Genomic DNA, 21,181 nt, shown 5'->3' on the forward strand with positions numbered 1-21,181 from the left:
ATCATTGAATTATTCGGAATAATTCACGGATTTTAAGTTTGAACAGAATAAAATGCGTTACGAATTTTTATAAAACTTAGTGAAAAAAAAAAATGCTACTATAACTTGTTGTATGTTGCAAAGTGTACACTTGTAAGTTGTGACGTGTAACATAAGTCGACTTTGAAGCGGCCATGCTTCAAAATTTTGGAGGAATCCACCTTTTTACATGACAAATGTCATTTTTATCGTTAAAAAAATGACGTCCCTCTATATTTATTTGAGATTACGTCTTAATTTTTCCAATTGATGATTTGTCCCTTGACTTTTGTCTTCTTTTAAAAATTAATATAACAATAACGTCTATGTCCTCATTATCACCACCATCATTATTACCATCACCTTCACTATCACTATCATATGGCCGAATTTTTTAAATGAAACGGATAATACATGTATGAAGCTTATGCTGCATATTTTTCATTTATCGAATTTTAGACTGGATTTTTGCAATCCAAAATCGAATAGAATTCGAATTTTTGCCTTATTATGAATTGCTAACAAGGCCACAACCCTCTACTTGTCATTAAAAAACTCAGATTAAAAAAAAAAAATGCAGCTTGATCCAAGGTGTTGAAAATAAATGATCACCAAACTTCATAATTTAAAATTAAAATTCAATGATGAAAAATATCATTTTTTTTTTCTTCAAATTTCTTAGGTCATGTGATCAAGGAACCTTTCATCAATAAGGAAAGTATTTTTCTTAAAAAGATTGATTTGTCAGGAATTTGATATCCACATTGTTATAAAATAAAAGCTCTTTCTTTTTTCCCGAATCATACAATCCTCGACAAATTGTAGATATACATCGGTTCTAGATCCTATTAGTTCGATTCTGGCTTCGCTAGCATACCAGACTACCTGGGACTTGAATCTAGTACCATGTGAATATATGTGTTTCCTTTCTAGTACTCTACCGTTCTAAATCCATGAAGAAGAAAAAATCTAATCTTGCAGGTACCCATATATATAGGGTTGGGATCCGTAGACAACATTCTAGATAATATTCTAGACAACTGTTTTGTCTTATATGGGCAAAAAGTTTCGGAATGGACTGATTTTTTGTGAGGAAGATCTCTATGGTGAGGGGATCATCCTTGTAAAAAGTCAACCCATTCTGAAATTGCTAGTCCCAATTTACAAGTTGAAAATTTGTGAACTGTTCATTTTAACCTTGAGTTTTGTAACTACTTTTCATAGTTAGATTAGAATTTTAGAATCGGCTGATTTTAATGGGGATGATCTCCTTACCATAGAGATCATCCTCATAAAAAATCAGTTCATTCCAAAACTTTTTTATTATATAAGACAAAACGTTGTTTAGAATGTTATCTATGGAACGCTGCATTTGGGAGCATTCATCATAATTTCCAAGTGAAGAATTTGCTATAAACAAAAATCCATACTAATCTCATGACCAAATGGCATGACATCCTGTATTGAAATATGAAATAGAGTTAAAATCCAAGAAGTTAAACCGCAAAGAAATTTTCTTCCATGATTTTCTCCGCTTAACACTTACTATTTTCAATACAAATGGCCTAATGTCATCAGCTTAGCACAGATTTTTGTGTTTGTTGAGGCACTAGGCCATCAAAACTTACTTTTAACCAACCCTAAGCGAAAAAAATTCAAAAGAGGGGTCCCAACGAACTCTATTCGAGGGGTTTACTTAGGTTAAACAATTCCTTATCTCCTTCTAATACGTGGTACATCCTTTTCCAATCATCTTAGTCAACCTACAAGCCCTAAGCATAGCTTTAAATCTTGTCTGACGTCAAGACAACTCATCCAATATGCCTCAGTTTCGTTTATCAACAAGTTAAACATATCGGATCAGATTTAAAATCATGATTCATTTGTCTCATTACTGAACGAGATGATTCAAATATATTGAAAAATTATCCAAAACAACTCATCTCATTCGTAGATGACACGAGACATCAAAACTATTTGAAAACTAATCGGTCGTAAGTGAAAGTGTGTTAATAAAAACTCTTAATTTTTGTATATAATAATCCGGCAATAGGTCAGTTTCAACTATACGTTCCTAGGGGAACCATATCAATTATATTCCCTCTTCCAATTCCTATCAAATCCAGTTTTTAAATTAATAGAATTTGAACTGGAATCATTGAAAATTAAGATCGAATAAAAAGGGATCCCAGGTACTATAGTTTTCCATTAAATATTCAATACATTATATATTAAATAGGCACCCATTGACACATCTACATGCTTGGGTTGCAAGAAACACAGTTTGTAGGCAAATCACTAGAATTTGAACAAACCCTAAAAAATCTTGCAAAAAAAACCCAAACTCAAATTACATTTTCTAAACTATACTAAACAATCACAATATAAGATTTGTAAATAATTTAGAAAGTAAATAAAAAATTCCACTTATATTCCAATATAACATTAAAACATTACAAAGGTGACATAGTGTTCCCTTGATAGATGATTGATCATTTCTTAGAAACACCACAAAATTAACAAAACAAAACGAATACAAGTTAGTAAAAAAAAAAGGACTTGTTTCCCATTCTTTACTTTCTGGTCTCTTCAACTTCCCCTTAATAACCTCCCAAAAACAGCAAAAAAGGGTACCAAAGGAAAATGACCAAAAGCCAATAGAAGGTATTCTTTTAAGCATAAAAAGATCCACATGAGAGAGCCATCAATAGTACGGCCGCCTGTTCTTCTTCTCCTAACTTCCTCTGTTTCTCCATGGCCGATCTCTGCAAAAATACTTCTCTACCCAAAGCCAGTAATCTCATCTTAGATGACATACCAATCTTCTTGTTAAGATTACTTCTCCTCCCTTTCTTCTTCTCCTCTGTTTCTCCTTTGTTCAGACCCAATACAGCTCTCCTCTTCTTTCTGTATTTGATCCCACAAGCATTACATAGAGACTGAAAATCAGAGACATCAAGATCAAAATCAGAAGAAACCCAGACATCAAGGTCAAAATCAGAACAAAACCCACTGATCAGACATCAAGATCAAAATAAGATGAAATCCAAACATCAAGATAAAAAACAGAACAAAACCCATTGATCAGAGATCAAGATCGAAATCAGAAGAAACCAGACATCAAGATCAAAATCAGAACAAAACCCATTAATCAAATATCAAGATCAAAATCAGAAGTAAATAAAATGGGTTCTGAACTTCACCTTAGGTCCAGCTGGACCACCTCTCCATAGAGGGGTTTTGGTAGTCTGGCAATCAGAACAACTCTTCTTGCCATTATTATCTTCAGATCCTGATCCCTGTATTAGAAAAAGAAGATCAAATGGTGAGATTTCTTTGAATGAAAAACACTGATTGATAGATCGATCACCCAACAAAAAAAGCATTAAAAGGAGCTCATGATCACTCACTTTTTCACTCAGATCCATCATTTCTACACTTCTATTGAAGATCTAAAAGAAACCCAGATCACTAGTTGAAGTGAGGTTGAACTAGTGAGCTATTTAAGATGCAAACAACCCTTGATTTACTCTGAAAACCCTCAATCATTTCTCAAGAAGTTCACTTTAGACGAAAAGAGAGAAAAACCGAGCCAAGTATGATTCAAAGAGAGAGAGGAGATCTAACAAAATTCTGGTTAAACAAGAACTTGCATTAACAAAGAGATCTGAGGCAGAACCCAAAACAAAAACAAGATTACTAAATCGGAGCTACAAAGAGACTGATCAGATCAAGAGAGAGAGAAGAGGGGAGAGGTACAGTGTTAACGAATTTGGGTAACCGACATGAAGAGCTAGAGAGAGAAAGAAATAAGAACCGACAGATAAAGAGAGTTATAGAATGCTTTCTGGGGCTCATCAAACCCCTTAAAATATAACAAAGAGAGGAAATCTAAATTGATGGACACGAAACCCTAGCCCTAAGGTTGTTAAATGACCAAACTACCCTTGAATCTAAATTTTGATCCCCACAAATCACCCGCCAAAATACCAAATGGCGCCATATCTCTCTCGCTTTAAAGAAATTTTGATCCCTCGCATCATTTGCTTATTTTTTTTCAAAGGGAGGAAAGATATAGTGTATCCATTCTCCACCATAATGTGGTGAACAAAAATTGTACACCTTAGATTTGGAGATGATGAATTACATTAAGGGTGTTTTTTTTTTTTTAAGAGAAACTTAATTATTATTGAGAACTGCTATTCGCACCTGAACTTTTACTTATTACATTCCAATTTCTTAAATTATTTTAGATCCAAATTAAATATTAAAAAGTACTCTTCAAATATTTCAAAAGTTTTGTTCAAATTATAATCTCAACATTATAACACTCGTACAAACAATTTCAACGATTGTTTATAGTTATGATTAGATTTATATCAAGTCTCAAACCCCAAAAATAGAAATCTAGAAAGAAAAAAATTAAACGAGAGAACTTCTATTGGCTCTCTAACTTTTACTTATGCTTAACTAATCACTTATTTTCTTTATTTTTAATTACGGTGTAATAAGTAAAAGTTTGGGTGCCAATATCAACTTTATTAAAATCAAGGGGTTTTTAACAAAGATTGCATACAAGGATTTCTCAATTATTTTATGTCAGTCTTTCATGAAAGATCGAAGTCTAGGAAATATCATTTATCTGAAAATAGGGGGTTTCTCTAATTTTCACCAAACTGGGCAGATTTTCTTCAAAACTTTCAACTTTAAATGAATGGTGTGATTATTTAACATTAAAGTTAATAATTTTATTTAAAGTGTAATTTTAAAAAAAATTATAAATAAATTGAATTATATTAAAAAGAGAGAAACATAAAGGTTTGGTTGAGATAACCTACCAACATATAAGAGTTAGGTAACAACTAAAAAACTAGCAACGAAATTAATTAGAACATAAGGACTCCCACTTAAACACAAACTCATAAAAAAAATTGATTTTATAATTGGTTGATATGTAGTGATTATATTATAAGTTTGGGGTGTGTTCATAATTTAACGGTGTGGTATTATAACAATTCTAATAAAAAAGATTAGGGGAAAAGTGGGCACACTATGTGAATATTAAGAAATTTAATTGGTCCAGAGAACTCAGTTACTTTAGATGATCTTTCTGAAGTCAAACCAATCAAATGATGGTAATATATAGTCAGTACAAGCACCTTTCTTGACCATTAATCTTTTGGTTTTCAAAAAGAATTGATGATCAAAGGTTACACTCATCTTATAATGCTTTTTACCTTTAGTTGGCAAAATCTTCCAAGTGTGCCTTTTTTATTGGATGATCCAAAATGAGAGTCAAAGATCAAGATCGTCGATCATCGTCATCATCATCACTGCAATCAGACTCTGTTTCAAAATTTATGATTAAAATTCATGTTATGAGGTCGCATAATTTTTTATGTTAGTTGTTAACTTGATTAATGACTTTTAATCAATAAAACTGACCCAATATTCTCATCATATATGATATACTTGGGCTTAGGGGTGTCAATGGGTTGGCTCCGGTTCGGTTTCTAAGAAATTTAGAATCATAACTATTAATATTAATTCGATTCTGGTTCTTGTCAGTTCCAGGTCTAGTTCCAAAATAAAAGAAACTAGAACCATCAAAAATCATGGGTACCCATCGATTCCAGTTCTCAAGAATCGAATGAAAAAAAAAAGTATTTTAAATCATTATGACAAAAAATTTCCTTCAAAAAATTAACATAGTATCAACAAAATTATTAACTTAATTATAATTTGTTAAACTAAAGATACAAATTACTGATTTTTTTCAAAAGTAATAAATTTTTATAAGAATAACTCATTTTAAGCTTCAATTGATAATTTCTACAAAAAATTGAAGAATTGTATATAACATGCATTTATTTTAAAATAAAAAATACTTTAAATCTTCTATAATATGAAGATAAATGAAAAAATTAATCGGTTTCGGGTACGTACCCACGGTTTGATTTCGATTTCGATTTCGGTTCTTATCAGTTCGGTTCCATTTTATACCCGATTCTAATCGATTCTAATAAAAAGGGATCCAATACTGGGGTTTTCGGTTCTGGTTAAATGGGTACCCATCGACACCCCTACTTGGATTGTCAATGACTGATGAAAAAAAGGATTGTAATTGTATGTTACTTTGTCATTAATTATTAAATATTTTATTATAAATAAAATTTTCATATGTATCTTAATAAAAACACATATTATCATCCATCTAAGATATTTGCCTTTTTACAAATTTTCCATTAATTAATTATATTTAAATAATTATTTTAAATAATAATAATAATAATTAATTTATTAAACAATAGGGATAAGAAGATAAATAAGTTAGACGTTGAAGAAACAAACATGGATCATAAGCAATGAGTGGTATTCTTGGACACAAGTAGCAAACGTAAAGCCACAACTAGAAAGATGAGATTTTCTATGTTTCCATCTATAATCCAATCCAAGTTGATGAATGAAAAGTGATAAACCAACATATATTTGTAAGGTTGATTTGGATTTGGAGCCAAAGAAGAAGACAAATCTTTATGATATATGGATGGAAGACGAAGAGCTGTTTTGTGACTGAGTGTGCGGTGGCCAAAAATATAGGAGCTTTGCTATAGTGACTTAGAAGTAGTTTTGTGCGTGCAGAGAACCTTCAATTTTCCTCGAGGGTATAAATATGTATCTCAAGAAAATGCAATTTGGGTTGCGCATCAACTCCAGAGTTACTTTGATGGAGATATGTCATATCAAATCATTTCTTCCTAAAACTTAAAATGTCATACTACATAATGTAAAACTAGAGTTTGCTAATGCTAGGGATCCTATTAAGTAAAAAAAAAATTGCCCAAAGAGATTATAGAAATCTGGGATCCACCAATCACATGTATCCACGTGTATTGAATGGTATTTTAAATTTACAAAAATACCCTTGCATGCTCAAGGTTGCAAGCACTGAGGAGTCTAATGTGAAAAAATAATAATAATAATAATTCCCTCTTAAGGTATACAGAGGTAGAAGAGGAGAAATAATGAAGTTTGAGAACTATTATAAAAATTGAAGTAGAAGAGAAAAAACAAAAAGGAGAAGATGGAAAAAAAAGAAGAAAAATAGGTTAGGAGAAGTAGAAAGACTAAACTTGGAGAGATCTATTTAGAGGTGTCAATGGGTCAATTCTATGTATACCTAGAACCACAACCTAAGTAAAATCTCGATTTCGTTTTTTATTAGTTTTGATTCCAGGTATGAAATTCTTGATACCCATCAGGTACCTGTCGAGGAGCCATTAAGATAGATAATATATTTTCAAATGAGAGGGGAAAAAAAAACTGGAGATGAATATTTGATAAAATAGATAATTATTATAAATGTAACAATTTAATTTGTAATTTATCAATTGATACTAAGACTAACAATGGATTCTTCAAGAAGATCAAACTTTTGAAATGGAACATTTATTTGTTATTGAAATTTTAAGATAATGTGAAAAATGAATGAGAGCTCATGTAGATAAAAGATGAAAATTAAAGGTTTTATATTTTTATTTCAAATACATTTAGACCAAGACATTTCTTTATTAGTATTTAATTAAACTACTAATATTATTATAAATTTAGTTGCCGAGTACACATCGGATACGCATTGGGTACCTGAAGGAGACTCGATTCTTATCAAATCCTTAAGATTGTTACCTAGAATTAGATCCAAAAATGATTGTGTCCATAATGATAGACTCAAAACTGACTAATCTATTTCGGGTACAATTGAATACCCATCGACACCGTGAAGTATATTATTGATTACTAGAAGTGAAAAGGTAATCTTAAAAAGGGAGGAGTAAAGGTAATGAAGTTAGGAGGTAGTTTAAGAAAAGAAAGACAAGAAAATAAAATAAAATTGAACGTGGTCCCGTCAAACAAGGAAAATAAAGTTTGAGACAAAGCGGGAGACAGCCATCCTCTTTTTACCATAGAGTTGTGATAAACATAATCAAACTTCACTTGCTTGACATGGCATGTGCAAAGAACTATAGATCTTTTTCTTTAGATTATGAAACAAAAAAGATCTATTGGTTCTATGCATATGCCACGTCAAGCAAGTGAATTTCGAGTCAATTTTATCATTAGTCTTTACCATATTGATATTTTAAGTAGTGTTTGGGTAGAGTCGTGATAATACAACGCCCTCCTCTGATACACACCCCCATCAAAGAACTTTAGATCATTTGCATCGGGATATATAATATTTTTTTTTTTTATGATTTTGCACATCCCGAGGCAAATGATCTATGGTTCTATAATGGGGACGATCTGTCATACATGGTCCTTAATTCAGGACATCTAACTAAACACACTTTCTTCTTTTGTGGGCTTCACTCTAAAATCCAACTTGATTTGCAATGATGTTTTGGGCTCAAGATCTTAGTGCATCTTCGACTAGATGATCAGGTCAGTATGTAGTTATGTTCTATGTCCAAGAAAAATGTTATAATTAAATAAAAAAATAAATCATGTAGATATAAATATAGTGGTCCAAATATTCATATGGGTATTAGCCTTAATAAATATATATATATATATGGGTCCCGTTCAGCACCCTAAGCTTTACCACACACTTTAACAAACGTGTTTTGTCTTACATGGGTTAGAAGTTTTGGAATGGACTGATTTTTGGTGAGGATGATCTCTATGATGAGGAGATCATCCTCACCAAAAATCAGCTCATTCCAAAACTTCTAACCCCATAAAAAATGGTTTACAAAAAATGGACGGTCCACAATTTTTCAACGTGTAAACATGGGGCTAAACATTTCGGAATGGGCTAATTTTTGGGGAGGATGATCTTCTAATCATAGAGATCATCCTCACCAAAAATCAGCCCATTCCAAAACTTCTAACCAATGTAGGACAAAAAACGTTTGTTAAAGTGTGTGGTAAAACTTAGGATGCTAAACATTTCCCTATATATATATGGGAAATGTTCAGCACCCTAAGTTTTACCTCACACTTTAACAAACGTTTTTTGTCCTACATGGGTTAGAAGTTTTGGAATGGGCTGATTTTTGGTGAGGATGATCTCTATGATTAGAAGATAATCATCCCCAAAATTCAGCCCATTCCGAAATGTTTAGCCCCATGTTTACAAGTTGAAAAATCGTGGACCGTCCATTTTTTATAAATCATTTTTGATGGGGTTAGAAGTTTTGGAATGAGCTGATTTTTGGTGAGGATGATCTCCTCACCAAAAATCAACCCATTCCGAAACTTCTAACCCATGTAGGACAAAACGCGTTTGTTAAAGTGTGTGGTAAAACTTAGGGTGCCGAACGGGACCCTATATATATAGGGTCCCGTTCGGCACCCTAAGTTTTACCACACACTTTAACAAACGCGTTTTGTCCTACATGGGTTAGAAGTTTCGGAATGGGCTGATTTTTGGTGAGGATGATCTCTATGGTGAGGAGATCATCCTCACCAAAAATCAGCTCATTCCAAAACTTCTAACCCCATCAAAAATGATTTATAAAAAATGGACGGTCCACGATTTTTCAACTTGTAAACATGGGGCTAAACATTTCGGAATGGGCTGAATTTTGGGGATGATGATCTTCTAATCATAGAGATCATCCTCACCAAAAATCAGCCCATTCCAAAACTTCTAACCCATGTAAGACAAAAAACGTTTGTTAAAGTGTGTGGTAAAACTTAGGGTGCTGAACATTTCCCATATATATATATATATGGGAGTGGTTCGGCAGTCATAAAGTTTGTCAAATTTGGTGTCAAACATTTTTTGTAAATCATTTTTGATGGGGTTAGAAGTTTTGGAATAGGCTGATTTTTTGTGAGGATGATCCTCATCATAAAGATCATCCTCATAAAAAATCAGCTCATTCAAAAACTTCTAACCCATATTTTGAAAAATGTTTGGCACCAAACTTGGCAAACTTTAGGGCTGCTGAACCGTCCCTATATATATATACATATATATCTGACAAATGTGTAGAAACCTCAATTGGCTTAGGATAGTGAATCCACATCGTGGAGTACAGGATCAATAATACCAAGGAGCAAGGGAAAAATCCTTTGATATAGAAGACAAAAATCCGGCTAGATATTTCTGCGGTACAGAAATCTCCATGGTGCCGATATTGTGTCTTTCTAATCAGACAAAACCCTCATAAGAGACCCAAAAAAGGACCACCGAATCCAAAACCCTACCCACCTCTCTCTCTCTATGACCACTTTGATCAAAACAGAACAGAAGATGTTAACAGATCTGAAGTAGAGAAGATGGTAATGTTCATCCTGCAATAATAATTAAATTATGATGGTTTCTTCAATCCTCTTAGTTGTTGTTGTCTTTTTTTTAATCCCAAAAGGTAAAAAAAAACTATGGAAATCATGGTCAAACTGCAATCTTTCTTTTTTTTTTTTTTTAAATCTCTCTCTCTCTGTCTGTCTTTCTCTCTCCATTCACAAGAGAAGAAAGGAACCAAAAAAAACCTCAAAAAGCTGTCCTCTCCTCGACTAAATGAAATCAAGTCTACAATTGTTCTTCTTTTAAGTTTCTCAGAGATCATATAAAAAAGTTTAGTTGCGGGAGCGGATCCTCTATTATACTTTTCTCCTATAGATCCCCGCATCACTCTTCATGGGGGTGAAAACTGAAGAGAGTGACACGTTGGTACCTGATCAGAGACCACTGCTCAAATCAGATTTTAAACCTAACAAAAGATTTTTTTTTTATTTTTTTTTATAGAGATTCTATTGCCATACCAACTTTTACCAAGAGCATCATCCCAACATGTGTGATCATAGTAAAAAATAAATGATAAATGTTAACTTGACGACGTTTTTTTATGCAATGACATCATTAATAGAGAAAACTTCTCTTATCCACTATTTATATACAATATAATATTTTAGATTTCATAAAAATATTTGTATTCCAACTTTAAAAAAAAAATTAATTAATTATTTATCAAACTTAATGAAAAAGGGGTGAAACCTCAAATTTAAAAATAAAATAAAATAATAAAAAATAATTATTTAAAAAGAAAATTTAATTCATATAATTTTATCCTCTACAATTCCATTGCATCGGCTCGTATTTTTGAATATCACAAGATGATCAAAAGTGAAAGTTTGTTTGTTTTTTTTTTTTTCAAACTATAGACGGGAGAGAGAAAAGGGAATTTGCCAAAAGCGGCGAGTGCGGTTAGCATCACTTTTAATAAGTTGGTGTGGCAATAGCAGCTCTCTTTTTCTCTTCAAGTCCATGAAATGCAATCAAAAGGAACGGTTTAACTCTAAAGTTTAAATGATGGTGTCTGGGTGACCTGGCGTTCTCTCAACCACTGAAATCGACTACGGAAAACGAAAAAAAAATGTGTAACAGATGATCCGCTCCCATGAAAATGATGGATCATTTGCCTCGGGATACATAAAACCATCAATCTTTTCCTTGTGTACCCCAATTCGAATGATCTACGATTTTGTGACATGATAATCCAACGACTCCCCTCTGACATACTCCACCTACGCCGTCATCACAAAACCCCAAATCATGTGGCTCAAGAAACAGCAGAAAAGAAATTCCTACGTTTCCCGAGGCAAATGGCCTACGTTTAAGTTATTGGGTAGTCAGAAAACCATTGTTCTTTCTTCTTTCTTTTTTACTTTTTTTTTTAATGATTTTTTACTTCACAATCCAATTGAACAAACATACGTTCATAACCATCACATTTCTTGATATTTTGTTGATAAAACTCAATGAGTAAACTAGCAACTGCACTGGATCAATTTGAAAATTTCTCACTAATCACCAATCTATAAAGTGGTTGTTTTGAAATTAAAAATAAATAAAGCCCTAAACTTTAAAATTTTAAAATTTAATCTGAAATATTCAACATATTTATAAACTATATCGTAAACTCTCGCTCACTCTCACCAAATGCTCGGCTGTACGGTAGTGCTTAAAAGCACAGTACTATCAATGAAAAGTGGGTGATAGATGCATTTGTACATTATTTACAAAACATGTTTGGGAAGTGTATCCATTTTAGAGATTTCATGAAAGAGATTAAACACTTAATGAAGAGTTTTGTATTAAAACCAATCTGATCTGCCTCAGTGTTCTCTTTATGTCATAGAGAAATTAATAAGCAACAACAGGGCAGTCGAAGCAATACAAGAACCCTAAACAAAAGTGAGAAGCTGGGATGAACCACAAAAACAATAAAGATCAAGGGTGCTTTTACACTAAAAACAGTAAAAATCTTTCCTCATTCAATGGTTTGATTAGCATTCTCCGTAGAATGAAAACCACATTTTTTTCCTTCAAAAATGGCATCTTACGGGAGATTGAAAATTGGAAAAACAATAACAAAAAAACTGACACGAAAAAGATAACTCTTCTCTTGGGCTACCAAGACAAGCAACCGGAACTAAAATTGAATAAACGAACCTGGATGATGCTGCTTTTCTGGACCCATGTTCCATCTTCCCAGCACATTCTGGTTGAGAGAACAAGACTGTAGTGACCATATAACCCAGTTCACATAATGTCTCTCCTTTAAACCCCAAACCTGTCTTTTTTTATTAGACCACAGTAAGACACTACACCACCATTGGACCCTACATCGATTAGACACTTCTTAAACCACCTGACTGGACCAAACAGCACCCAAAGACACAACGTCCTGACACAGTGAGATATACATCCATCACCCCCAATACGGTCTTTGCTCCCTTCCACCGCCATTTAATCAAAAGCCTGCAATTGCAAGCACACCAATCAAGATATAATAAGAGTTGTATTTTGATGTCCACTTAAGGTTCATATGCAATTTAAATCCTGCTCTGTCAAAACATCTTCTACGCAAGTGCTACATAAGTCAGCACGGCAGAGAGATGAGACCTAATCCAAAGCTCTTAGACCCAAGAGACCCAATCTAAGACAAGTGAGGTATGAGACTCTCCTAAATAGCGTGCCAAGACAAGTATTAGCAGATGTATCATGGATTCTAAGACTGACAAAGTCAACACCTCCAGTGCTACTAATGTCTTAAAATTTCTAGCTTGACAAGTCTGGAATGGATTCTCCTAAATGTGGTGGAATAAACCAACAGTGGCGAAAATCTTCATAGTGGATATCAAAGAAAACTGGGCACCACTGCAAAAAACTAGAAACTGACACAAGCATTAAATAATGACAGTAGATGTGGCGATGAGCATGGTTCGAAAATAATCGGAATGTATCAATTCAGACGTATTAAAATAGGCTGAAACAAAAAACGAAATATTGAACCTCAAAATTGAATGTTTCAGGAATGCATCAGATTGAATCATTGAATCAGAAAGTGAAGGAATGTATCGGTTGATACAGTATTGGCTTTTTTCCTTGACCAAAGCATTCCTCCGACACAATATTTTAAACCATGGAGATGAGAGTTTGCTTACCTTCAGCTAAAGTTGAATCCACCAGAAGGAACAGGAAGTTCATTCCCTCCAAAGTGAAATCCAGATTGGGTGGCATCACCAGGTTGCAATGACTCATCATCATCATCGTTCAACCAATACGTCTCAAGAATCTTTACAGCCTTCTCATAGATCTCGTTGTTGTCATGACTTTGTAGGTTTTCAATCTTCTCCAACCCCTCAACGTCATCAATAAATTGTGCATAGAGATTCACATCACCAGTGTTCCCCAAGTTCTTCTCAAGTTCCCCAACCTTCAAAATGTTCTCAAGCCCTTCTAAACAAACTGTAACAATCCTCGGATCTGGGCAAACAAGGAGATCACACAATGGCTTGATACAACCCTGGCTCACAAGGTACCTGTAATCCAAAAGAATAATCAAGCATAGAAATTTAAACACTTAAGAAAGGAAATCAAAGACGGATAAGAAGGGAGAGGGGGGGGGAAAGAAAAATGAGTAGGCAACATACTTAATTTGTTCCGGGGTACCACCGGAAGTGGCATTTGAGATTGCCCATGCAGCCTCTTTCTTGACATCAAACTCGGCAGATTGAAGCAAATGGACAAGAGGGACAATGATATCAGCTGCAATTACAGCCTGTATAATTTATAAAAAAAAAAGTAAGTTCTAGCATCACTCGTGACAATGGATTCACAATAGGAAGACTATGGGACAAGAAAAAAATATATAATTCTATAAATTTTCCCAATATGAAAGATATGGGAACAAAAAAAATAAGATGAGGCTGCTTCAATTAATTCTCAAGGTCCACCGTCCAATTCAAGGGTTTTGACAGGTAAGAGATGCCAGCTAATTTGAAGCCAGATTGACAGAACATGAACACAGAGCCAATCCCTGATCACAAAATTTAATAACCATGCAGACAAGATATTTCATGAAGAGAAGAAAATCTTCACACCTGTATCTGATCTTTGTTCCCTGCAGTAATGTTTGAGATGGTCCAGCAAGCTTCCTTCTTGATGCTCTTCTTGTGATTGTGTGTCAAGAGGTTCAAAAGGCATTGAAGGGCTTGGCCGTCAATAATGTACTGGAGGGAGGGATAAAGGAATGTTGAAACATTAGCCAAGAGAAGGAAGAACAATATGGTGAATATTGAAAACATATCAGAGGACATGCAGATGTGAGTGTGCACTTGACATGGTGCCCTTGAGAAGATCAAAATGCCAAACATACCCATGCACATGTATCATAATAAAATATTTTAACTATAATTAAACCCAAAAAAATTTAAATATAAGTAAGGAAAGAAATATAGGACAAGTAAAAGAAAACATTAATATAATAACTTATTAAATTAGAATACGAGGGATGAATTAAACCCTCTTTCACAATCCAAAATAATTTAAAACACAAACAACAAAATTTTATTTTTCAGTAATTAACAGAAAGAGCAAAAAGTTGTTTTATAAAGAAAATTGCTTAGAAAGGGACCTTAAGTCCAATTATCTGCAAACCCAATAAAAATTCAACAGCATGGACAGTATACAATTATACCCTATCACAAGATAGTGCACACTGCATAGCCCAAAACAAACAAGCACCCCATGGAAAGAGAAAAAATAAATAATGAAGATCAAATTTGAAGCCCACAATATCTCCCGAGGCTGATAATTGTCCCTTTATTTTTATTTTTAGGTATAAAGCTTTAATTAGTTAAGGAAAGTTTTACTTGCACATTTTGATAATTGGCATTTATTTGGTGGCCATGGCGCCAAACAGTGGTATAAGGACGTATGTTCTGATGGTGGTCGTTTTTAACAAGAAACGACGGTCTCGCAGGGCAAGACCTAAGATTTTCTTTTATTTGGTCCATGCACTCCCTCCCTGGAGAAACATGACATTAATTAGCATAAAGTACAACTGAATGGCCCCACTATGGATGCGGCAACACTCTCACCACTAATAACCTACAAGTAAACAAAGACCTTATCCACCATCAATAATAATTACATAATATAATTATATATTTTCCTCTAAAATAATATTCAATTTACCTAGAGATCCTTAATTATACATGTTTCACCTTTTCATTTAATCATAATCTGTACAGCCCTAGTAGATTTGCAACTCTGGCCCTTCTTTTCTCTTCTTCTTTCACCCTTTTATGTTTCTTCCTTATTTCTAGTTCTTTCTATGTCAAGCCTACTCCTCTACTTCTTCTAGTCTTAGCATGTGTGTGTGTTGGTTAAGAGTGGTTGTTCCACTCCGTGAAGCTTTTTGTTTGAGGGATTTAAAATGTGGAAAGATTGAACCATAAAACTATTGAAGTGGTTCAATTTTACTTTTACTTAAAGGATTCAAAATTTGGATTTAGATATGGAATGTGGAATTGTGAAGTTTGTCACAATTCCTGTTTTATTTTGAGATTTTCTCTTTTATTGGAATCTTTCTTTTTGTTTGTTTGGATAGATAATTATTTATCCATTTAAAAATGTACGCTCATAAAGCCTCATGCATTAGCATTGAAAAACACTAGGTGATTAACATCATGGTTTCTCCAATTCTCCTAATTGAAATGGAGAGACAATCATTACGTCTCACATGTACAAAGTAGAAGCGACAAAAGTAAACAGATGACAAAGAAGATAGGTCACATGTATATAAATGATTTCCCATATGAGTAGATGCTCAAATATATTTTATTACATGAATTCACGACAGTTGTTTAAAATTCATACCATATACCAATTCAATTTACATCCATCAAGTTCATACCAACAAGTAAAAAATTATGCCTTTTCATGTAGCATTATAAATTTCAATTCAAAAATGAAAATAAAAGCATTGGATAAGATCCCCCTTAATCCAATATAGACATAATTGCACTAATATAATTAACAATACAAGAAAAGTGATGCAATGGAAATGTGCTCGAAACAAAGAATATTATTGGAGGGAGAAACAAGAATAGAAGTTGTTTTACAACTATAAAGACAAGGAGGATGAAGAGAGAGAGAGAGAGAGAGAGAGGCTATGAAATTGCAGATGCTTCGAAGTATTCAATACCTGAGTCTGGATATCATCTCCAGTCACAATATTTCCAACTGTGCGAAGGGCAGGAATGAGCACCGAAGGTGATGTGTGACTGAGAAAAATAGATAAGGGATGAAGATTTTCAATTTCTACAAAACAGAAAATTTGAATATATAAACAAATCGAAATAAGTCCATTACTCACAGCAGAAGCTCGACAAGCCGAGGGCATACACCCGCTTCAATAACTGCTTGGATTTTGTCATTTGTACCATCGGATAGATATGAGAGTGCCCAGCATGCATCAGTCAAGACTTCCTCGTCATTTGAGTAAATAAGACGCTCAAGAGCAGGAAGTGCAGGCTTTGTCTGACCAAGGAATTCAAGAAACCATAAGATTTGAATGACTAACGACAACAAAATGCATCAATCCACCCTACCATTTAACCTAAGAATCAGGATCGGGTAAGGTGTCCCATACCTGTAGACTTGGAATGGTGTCTACGTGTCACATTTTTGTTGGGGTTTAAAATACGTTGGGCTCCTAACCAAGCCGTTTTCTACATTGCACATGGCCCGATGTATTTATTCTCCAATTAAAATGTGCCACGTAAACACCATACATTGCTATAGGAACGGGACACCGCTTTGGATCACAATGCATAATAAGAATCCAACCTGCTCAAAAGGAGGCTGAGGTTTTCCTCTGCAGAAATTTGACAGAGTCCAGGTGGCATTTCTTAGCATAGAAAGCTTGGCATGCTCATTCAACTGCCCAAGCAATGGAAGTAAGGCCCCATGGCTGAGGACGAGATCTCGGCATCTTGGGGAATCGCCAGCAACATTCCCAAGTGCCCAAACAGCCTACAGATTTAAAATACGAATCCATCAGTAAAGTATTTCACAAGATTGCAGGTAATAGATCAACAGACAGTTATTTGACATTGCATCTGGACAACCAGTCACCAAAATCTGTGACTAATTGAAAAAATCGGAATAAATTGTACCATCTTCCTTCACCGATTGAATTGTGAATTCATTATGTCTCAACCCTTACTAACATCACAATTAAATCACAGACTTTGTGATTAAAAGAAAAACAAAGACCTTGACACGCTAGTAAGAGAAGATGACCTTGATAAAGATGATAGTGATCATTTTACCAATGAATTGTTAGATAATGGGGATACAAATGAAGATGACTTTGATTTTGATCAATTAATGAATCTTAACTTGCACTCATGATTGTCATCTTTTTTGCATTTTGAACAATATAAACTTAATTGTATTGTAGACCTGTAGTTACTTCTTGTAATTTAATGTGGGGTTTGGTGTGTAATTTAACATGGTACTTGATCATATAATATGAGAACAACACCTGATAATAACAACTACATGGTCTTAACCCTATCTTGAATCTCTCGATTTTACCATCTTTTTCCAATTTTTCCCTTTCCAACTCATCCCCAAACGCCAACTTGGCGACTATGTAAACTAGAAAATTAAATTACTATAAATATAAATATAAGAACTAGGTTAATTATAAATACCTGTTCTCGAACATCGTCACTAGGAGAACTCAGAAGTTTCACAAAGATGGGGACCGCCCCATGATCAATTACAACCTTCGTGTTCTCCGACGTTCCAGAAGCAATATTAGTGAGAGCCCAAGCTGCCTCGAACTATTCAAATTTTCAAAATTATGGAAATTATATTAGATATGATTATCAAACAAGAATATATTATAAGATCCATTTCAGAATGCTAAATGGGTATCTTATCAAACCTGAAGCTGTGGAAAGTCCACCCTCACAAGAAACTCGACGAAGCGAGGAACAACACCGGATTGAATAACTTCCTCGATCGGAGGACTACGTTCTGGTGAAAGAATTTTACAGTAAAAAGTAAAACGCATATCAATCATATCAAAGTGGGTATCAGCCAAAAACCCTAAAAACCCAAATAATACCTATTGATAGTAGTTTTCTAAACTGTGTAGTCGCCTCCAGCTGCAGATTTCCGTCCTCCGACCAAACCCCAGCAACCATAGAAGGAAGACTTTCTAACTGAAATTAAAAACAAAACAAAACAAAAAAAAACAAATTCAAAATTGGATCTCTAAGGATGCAGGAAATAAATGGAATTCTAACATATCAAACAGATCGAGCAGACTACAAACCCTAACCCTAGTCCTAGATAAAGACTAAAGCCCTAAAATTCCAAATTAACAGATAGACTAGAATTACAAATTAATCAGATCGAACTATTAATTTTAGGGAAATCAATCAAAGCTCGAAAGTACCTTTTTCTCGACATTAGAAGCCTGTATTGAGGTTGGGAATTGCTGAGCTTGCATACCTTCTCTTCTCTTCTTCAGCAAACTTTCTTCTCTTCTGTTCTTACGGATCTCAACCATGTTATCTTCTCTTCTTCTTCGTCCCTCTTCGGCATCGACTGCGACCTTGTATCTGTTACGACGAGCTTCAGTTCTCGCGTTCGGTCTAAGCGACATGGTTGCTTGATCGAAGAAACCCTAAACACACTGCAAAAGATCGAAACCAGATCAAATGACACTGAATTCGAAGTGAAACCCGAGAGAGAGAGAGAGAGAGAGAGAGGCGAGAGCGAGAGAGATGGATATAGATAGAGAGAGACCTCGAACGAATGAGGGAGGAAACGAAGGGGGAGGGTTAGGGTTTCTTCTCTGTTAGAGACGAGAGAGTGGAGCGTGTTTTCGAAGGCGAGAGGACGAAAACGAAGGAGGGTTTGGGCACTTGGAGTAGGAAGAACAAATATGGAAAATTCTAGTGTGTGCGTGGTTGGACACTCCGTATCCGACGAATAGCAGCGAAGTGAATATATTTCCTAGGGATTCTAACAAAATGTGAGCATTGGTTCTCTTCGCATCTCAAACGCTCGTTGTCTTGGACTCCTGATAAGTCCATAGATTTTCGTTGAACAGTTGACAGTGTAACAAAGTGAAACAGGATCTCGTTTTAAAGATATTACGAGTTCTGCCACTGAAATTTTGAAATAAAGGGAGGGAAAAAAATGGAAAAACGAGTTGACCCAGTTTTGTCGTTTAGTAGACCGAATGACGATCCCTAGACCAGTACGGTACTTACCTGTCCAATATTATGATAGCGTAACCAACTTTCTACAAGTAATTGTATTTCTTGTCTTGTTCAAAAATAGGACTCGGAGTTTAATTCCTTTTGGAGCAAGGCGTTCCCATGAGAGTTCTAGGTCTATAGTGAATCTACAGCAATTCCCTTATCACTTTGTTGTATCCAAATGATGGCACATGAAACAATTGGATGTCAAAAATACATTTCTCCACAATTCTCTATACGAAGAAGTATACATATGCATCAACCACTGAACTTTATTGATGAGCGATTAATCCCTTTGAATCATGAGTTTGATATTCAATATGAGTGTTAATTCCACATGGATCACCCGTGAGGGCACTCCCTCACTTACGTAGTGCATGTGATGTGTTGGTCACGTGTCCTAAGACTAAGCCTTGGACAAGTTCATGGTGTATGGATTGGACAAAGTTTAGATATGAGCATGGTCTACTTTCTACGAGATACTTGGTTATCAAAAGGGTGGTGGTCACACATGATTTCATCATCTCGATGCCTATCTTATATCCCTTGACTTCATATCCAGTCATGTTGATACTTCTACATTTGTTCCATATTATAGATCCTACTCTATGATTCTGCTTGTATATGTTGACAACAATATTATTATAAGTGTTAATAATTCATTACATTGTAGTTTGATAAAGCCTATTTTTCAATTTTCTTTTTTAACCCTATACTTCCTAGAGTTGGGTCTCCTAGTCTTTTTTACAGACCAAATGGCCCAATTTTTGGGCTCACTCAACCATGGATAATCACCAATCAAGCCAACTTTTGGTCTATGGGACCAGTAAAGGGCGGGATCAAACATTCATAGAGAAAATTGGGTGCCTAAGAGTGGGTGCAATGGCAAGTAAACAAGACCTAAAGTTGGTTAGCTTCAAACATAGAGATGGCTTCACATGGTGGCATTGGACCAATGTAATAGAACAAAGGAAGAAGTCCTTTATATTATTGCTTTTTTGTTTTAAGCTTTCCATCAAATAAGAAGTCATCACCTTGGAGGAAGTGAGGATGCATAATCTTTACAAGCAAAGAGAAAGAAAGGTGTTCTACTTTCAATCCTTTTAACAAGTATAGAATGAAGAAGTGAGGATAAGTTTTATGTCAATTTACACAAGTTGCAGGTAGGAAAGTGATGGCACGAGAAACATACATAATCCCAGAGATAAAAAGATGTAAAAAATAATAATAGTGGATTTAGTGTGGATGCTTATTTTCGTCAAATATATAACATACATTTGTAAGTTGTGACATGTTTTAATTCTCTTTTCAATGAAACATGTGGATATATGATACACAAGGAAGTTTTGCTTTGTAAAGGGACAATTTTCTTGTATTTAAGGCATGGTGCCCCAATATTATATGTAATATAAACTAATAAGACTCATAGTATTACACGCACTACTTAATATTTAATGATATATTTATTGAAGCATTCGAGATTTCAACATGAATAAATGTTTTACTTATTTTGAATGAATAGATTTCCGTAGTTAGGAACTACAAAATCTTTCAAAAATATTGAAATGTTGATTTAACC

General features: G+C 34.3%; 2 protein-coding genes across 2 annotated transcripts; both read right to left on the minus strand.

The window, feature by feature from the left end:
* Positions 1–2,428: 2,428 nt before the first annotated feature.
* LOC147403085 (GATA transcription factor 15-like) lies at positions 2,429–3,900 on the minus strand. The gene is made up of 3 exons (XM_086438534.1): positions 3,429–3,900; positions 3,222–3,317; positions 2,429–2,957 (listed from the first exon to the last, which is right to left on the minus strand). Exons 1-3 carry the CDS (start codon positions 3,447–3,449, stop codon positions 2,691–2,693), a joined length of 384 nt encoding a protein of 127 aa, XP_086294660.1. The 5' UTR covers positions 3,450–3,900; the 3' UTR covers positions 2,429–2,690.
* An 8,337-nt stretch (positions 3,901–12,237) lies between these two features.
* LOC147403086 (importin subunit alpha-1-like) lies at positions 12,238–19,302 on the minus strand. The gene is made up of 12 exons (XM_086438535.1): positions 19,145–19,302; positions 18,792–19,031; positions 18,459–18,555; positions 18,276–18,367; positions 18,040–18,171; positions 17,168–17,353; positions 16,695–16,858; positions 16,524–16,602; positions 14,416–14,544; positions 13,966–14,093; positions 13,477–13,854; positions 12,238–12,790 (listed from the first exon to the last, which is right to left on the minus strand). The coding sequence occupies exons 2-11, from the start codon at positions 18,999–19,001 to the stop codon at positions 13,479–13,481; spliced, it is 1,593 nt and encodes a 530-aa protein (XP_086294661.1). The 5' UTR covers positions 19,002–19,031; positions 19,145–19,302; the 3' UTR covers positions 12,238–12,790; positions 13,477–13,478.
* Between the last annotated feature and the right edge of the window lie 1,879 nt (positions 19,303–21,181).

This window comes from Akebia trifoliata, chromosome 4 (assembly GCF_017979445.1).
Source record: "Akebia trifoliata isolate Shusen 1 chromosome 4, ASM1797944v1, whole genome shotgun sequence".
Taxonomy (NCBI): domain Eukaryota; kingdom Viridiplantae; phylum Streptophyta; class Magnoliopsida; order Ranunculales; family Lardizabalaceae; genus Akebia; species Akebia trifoliata.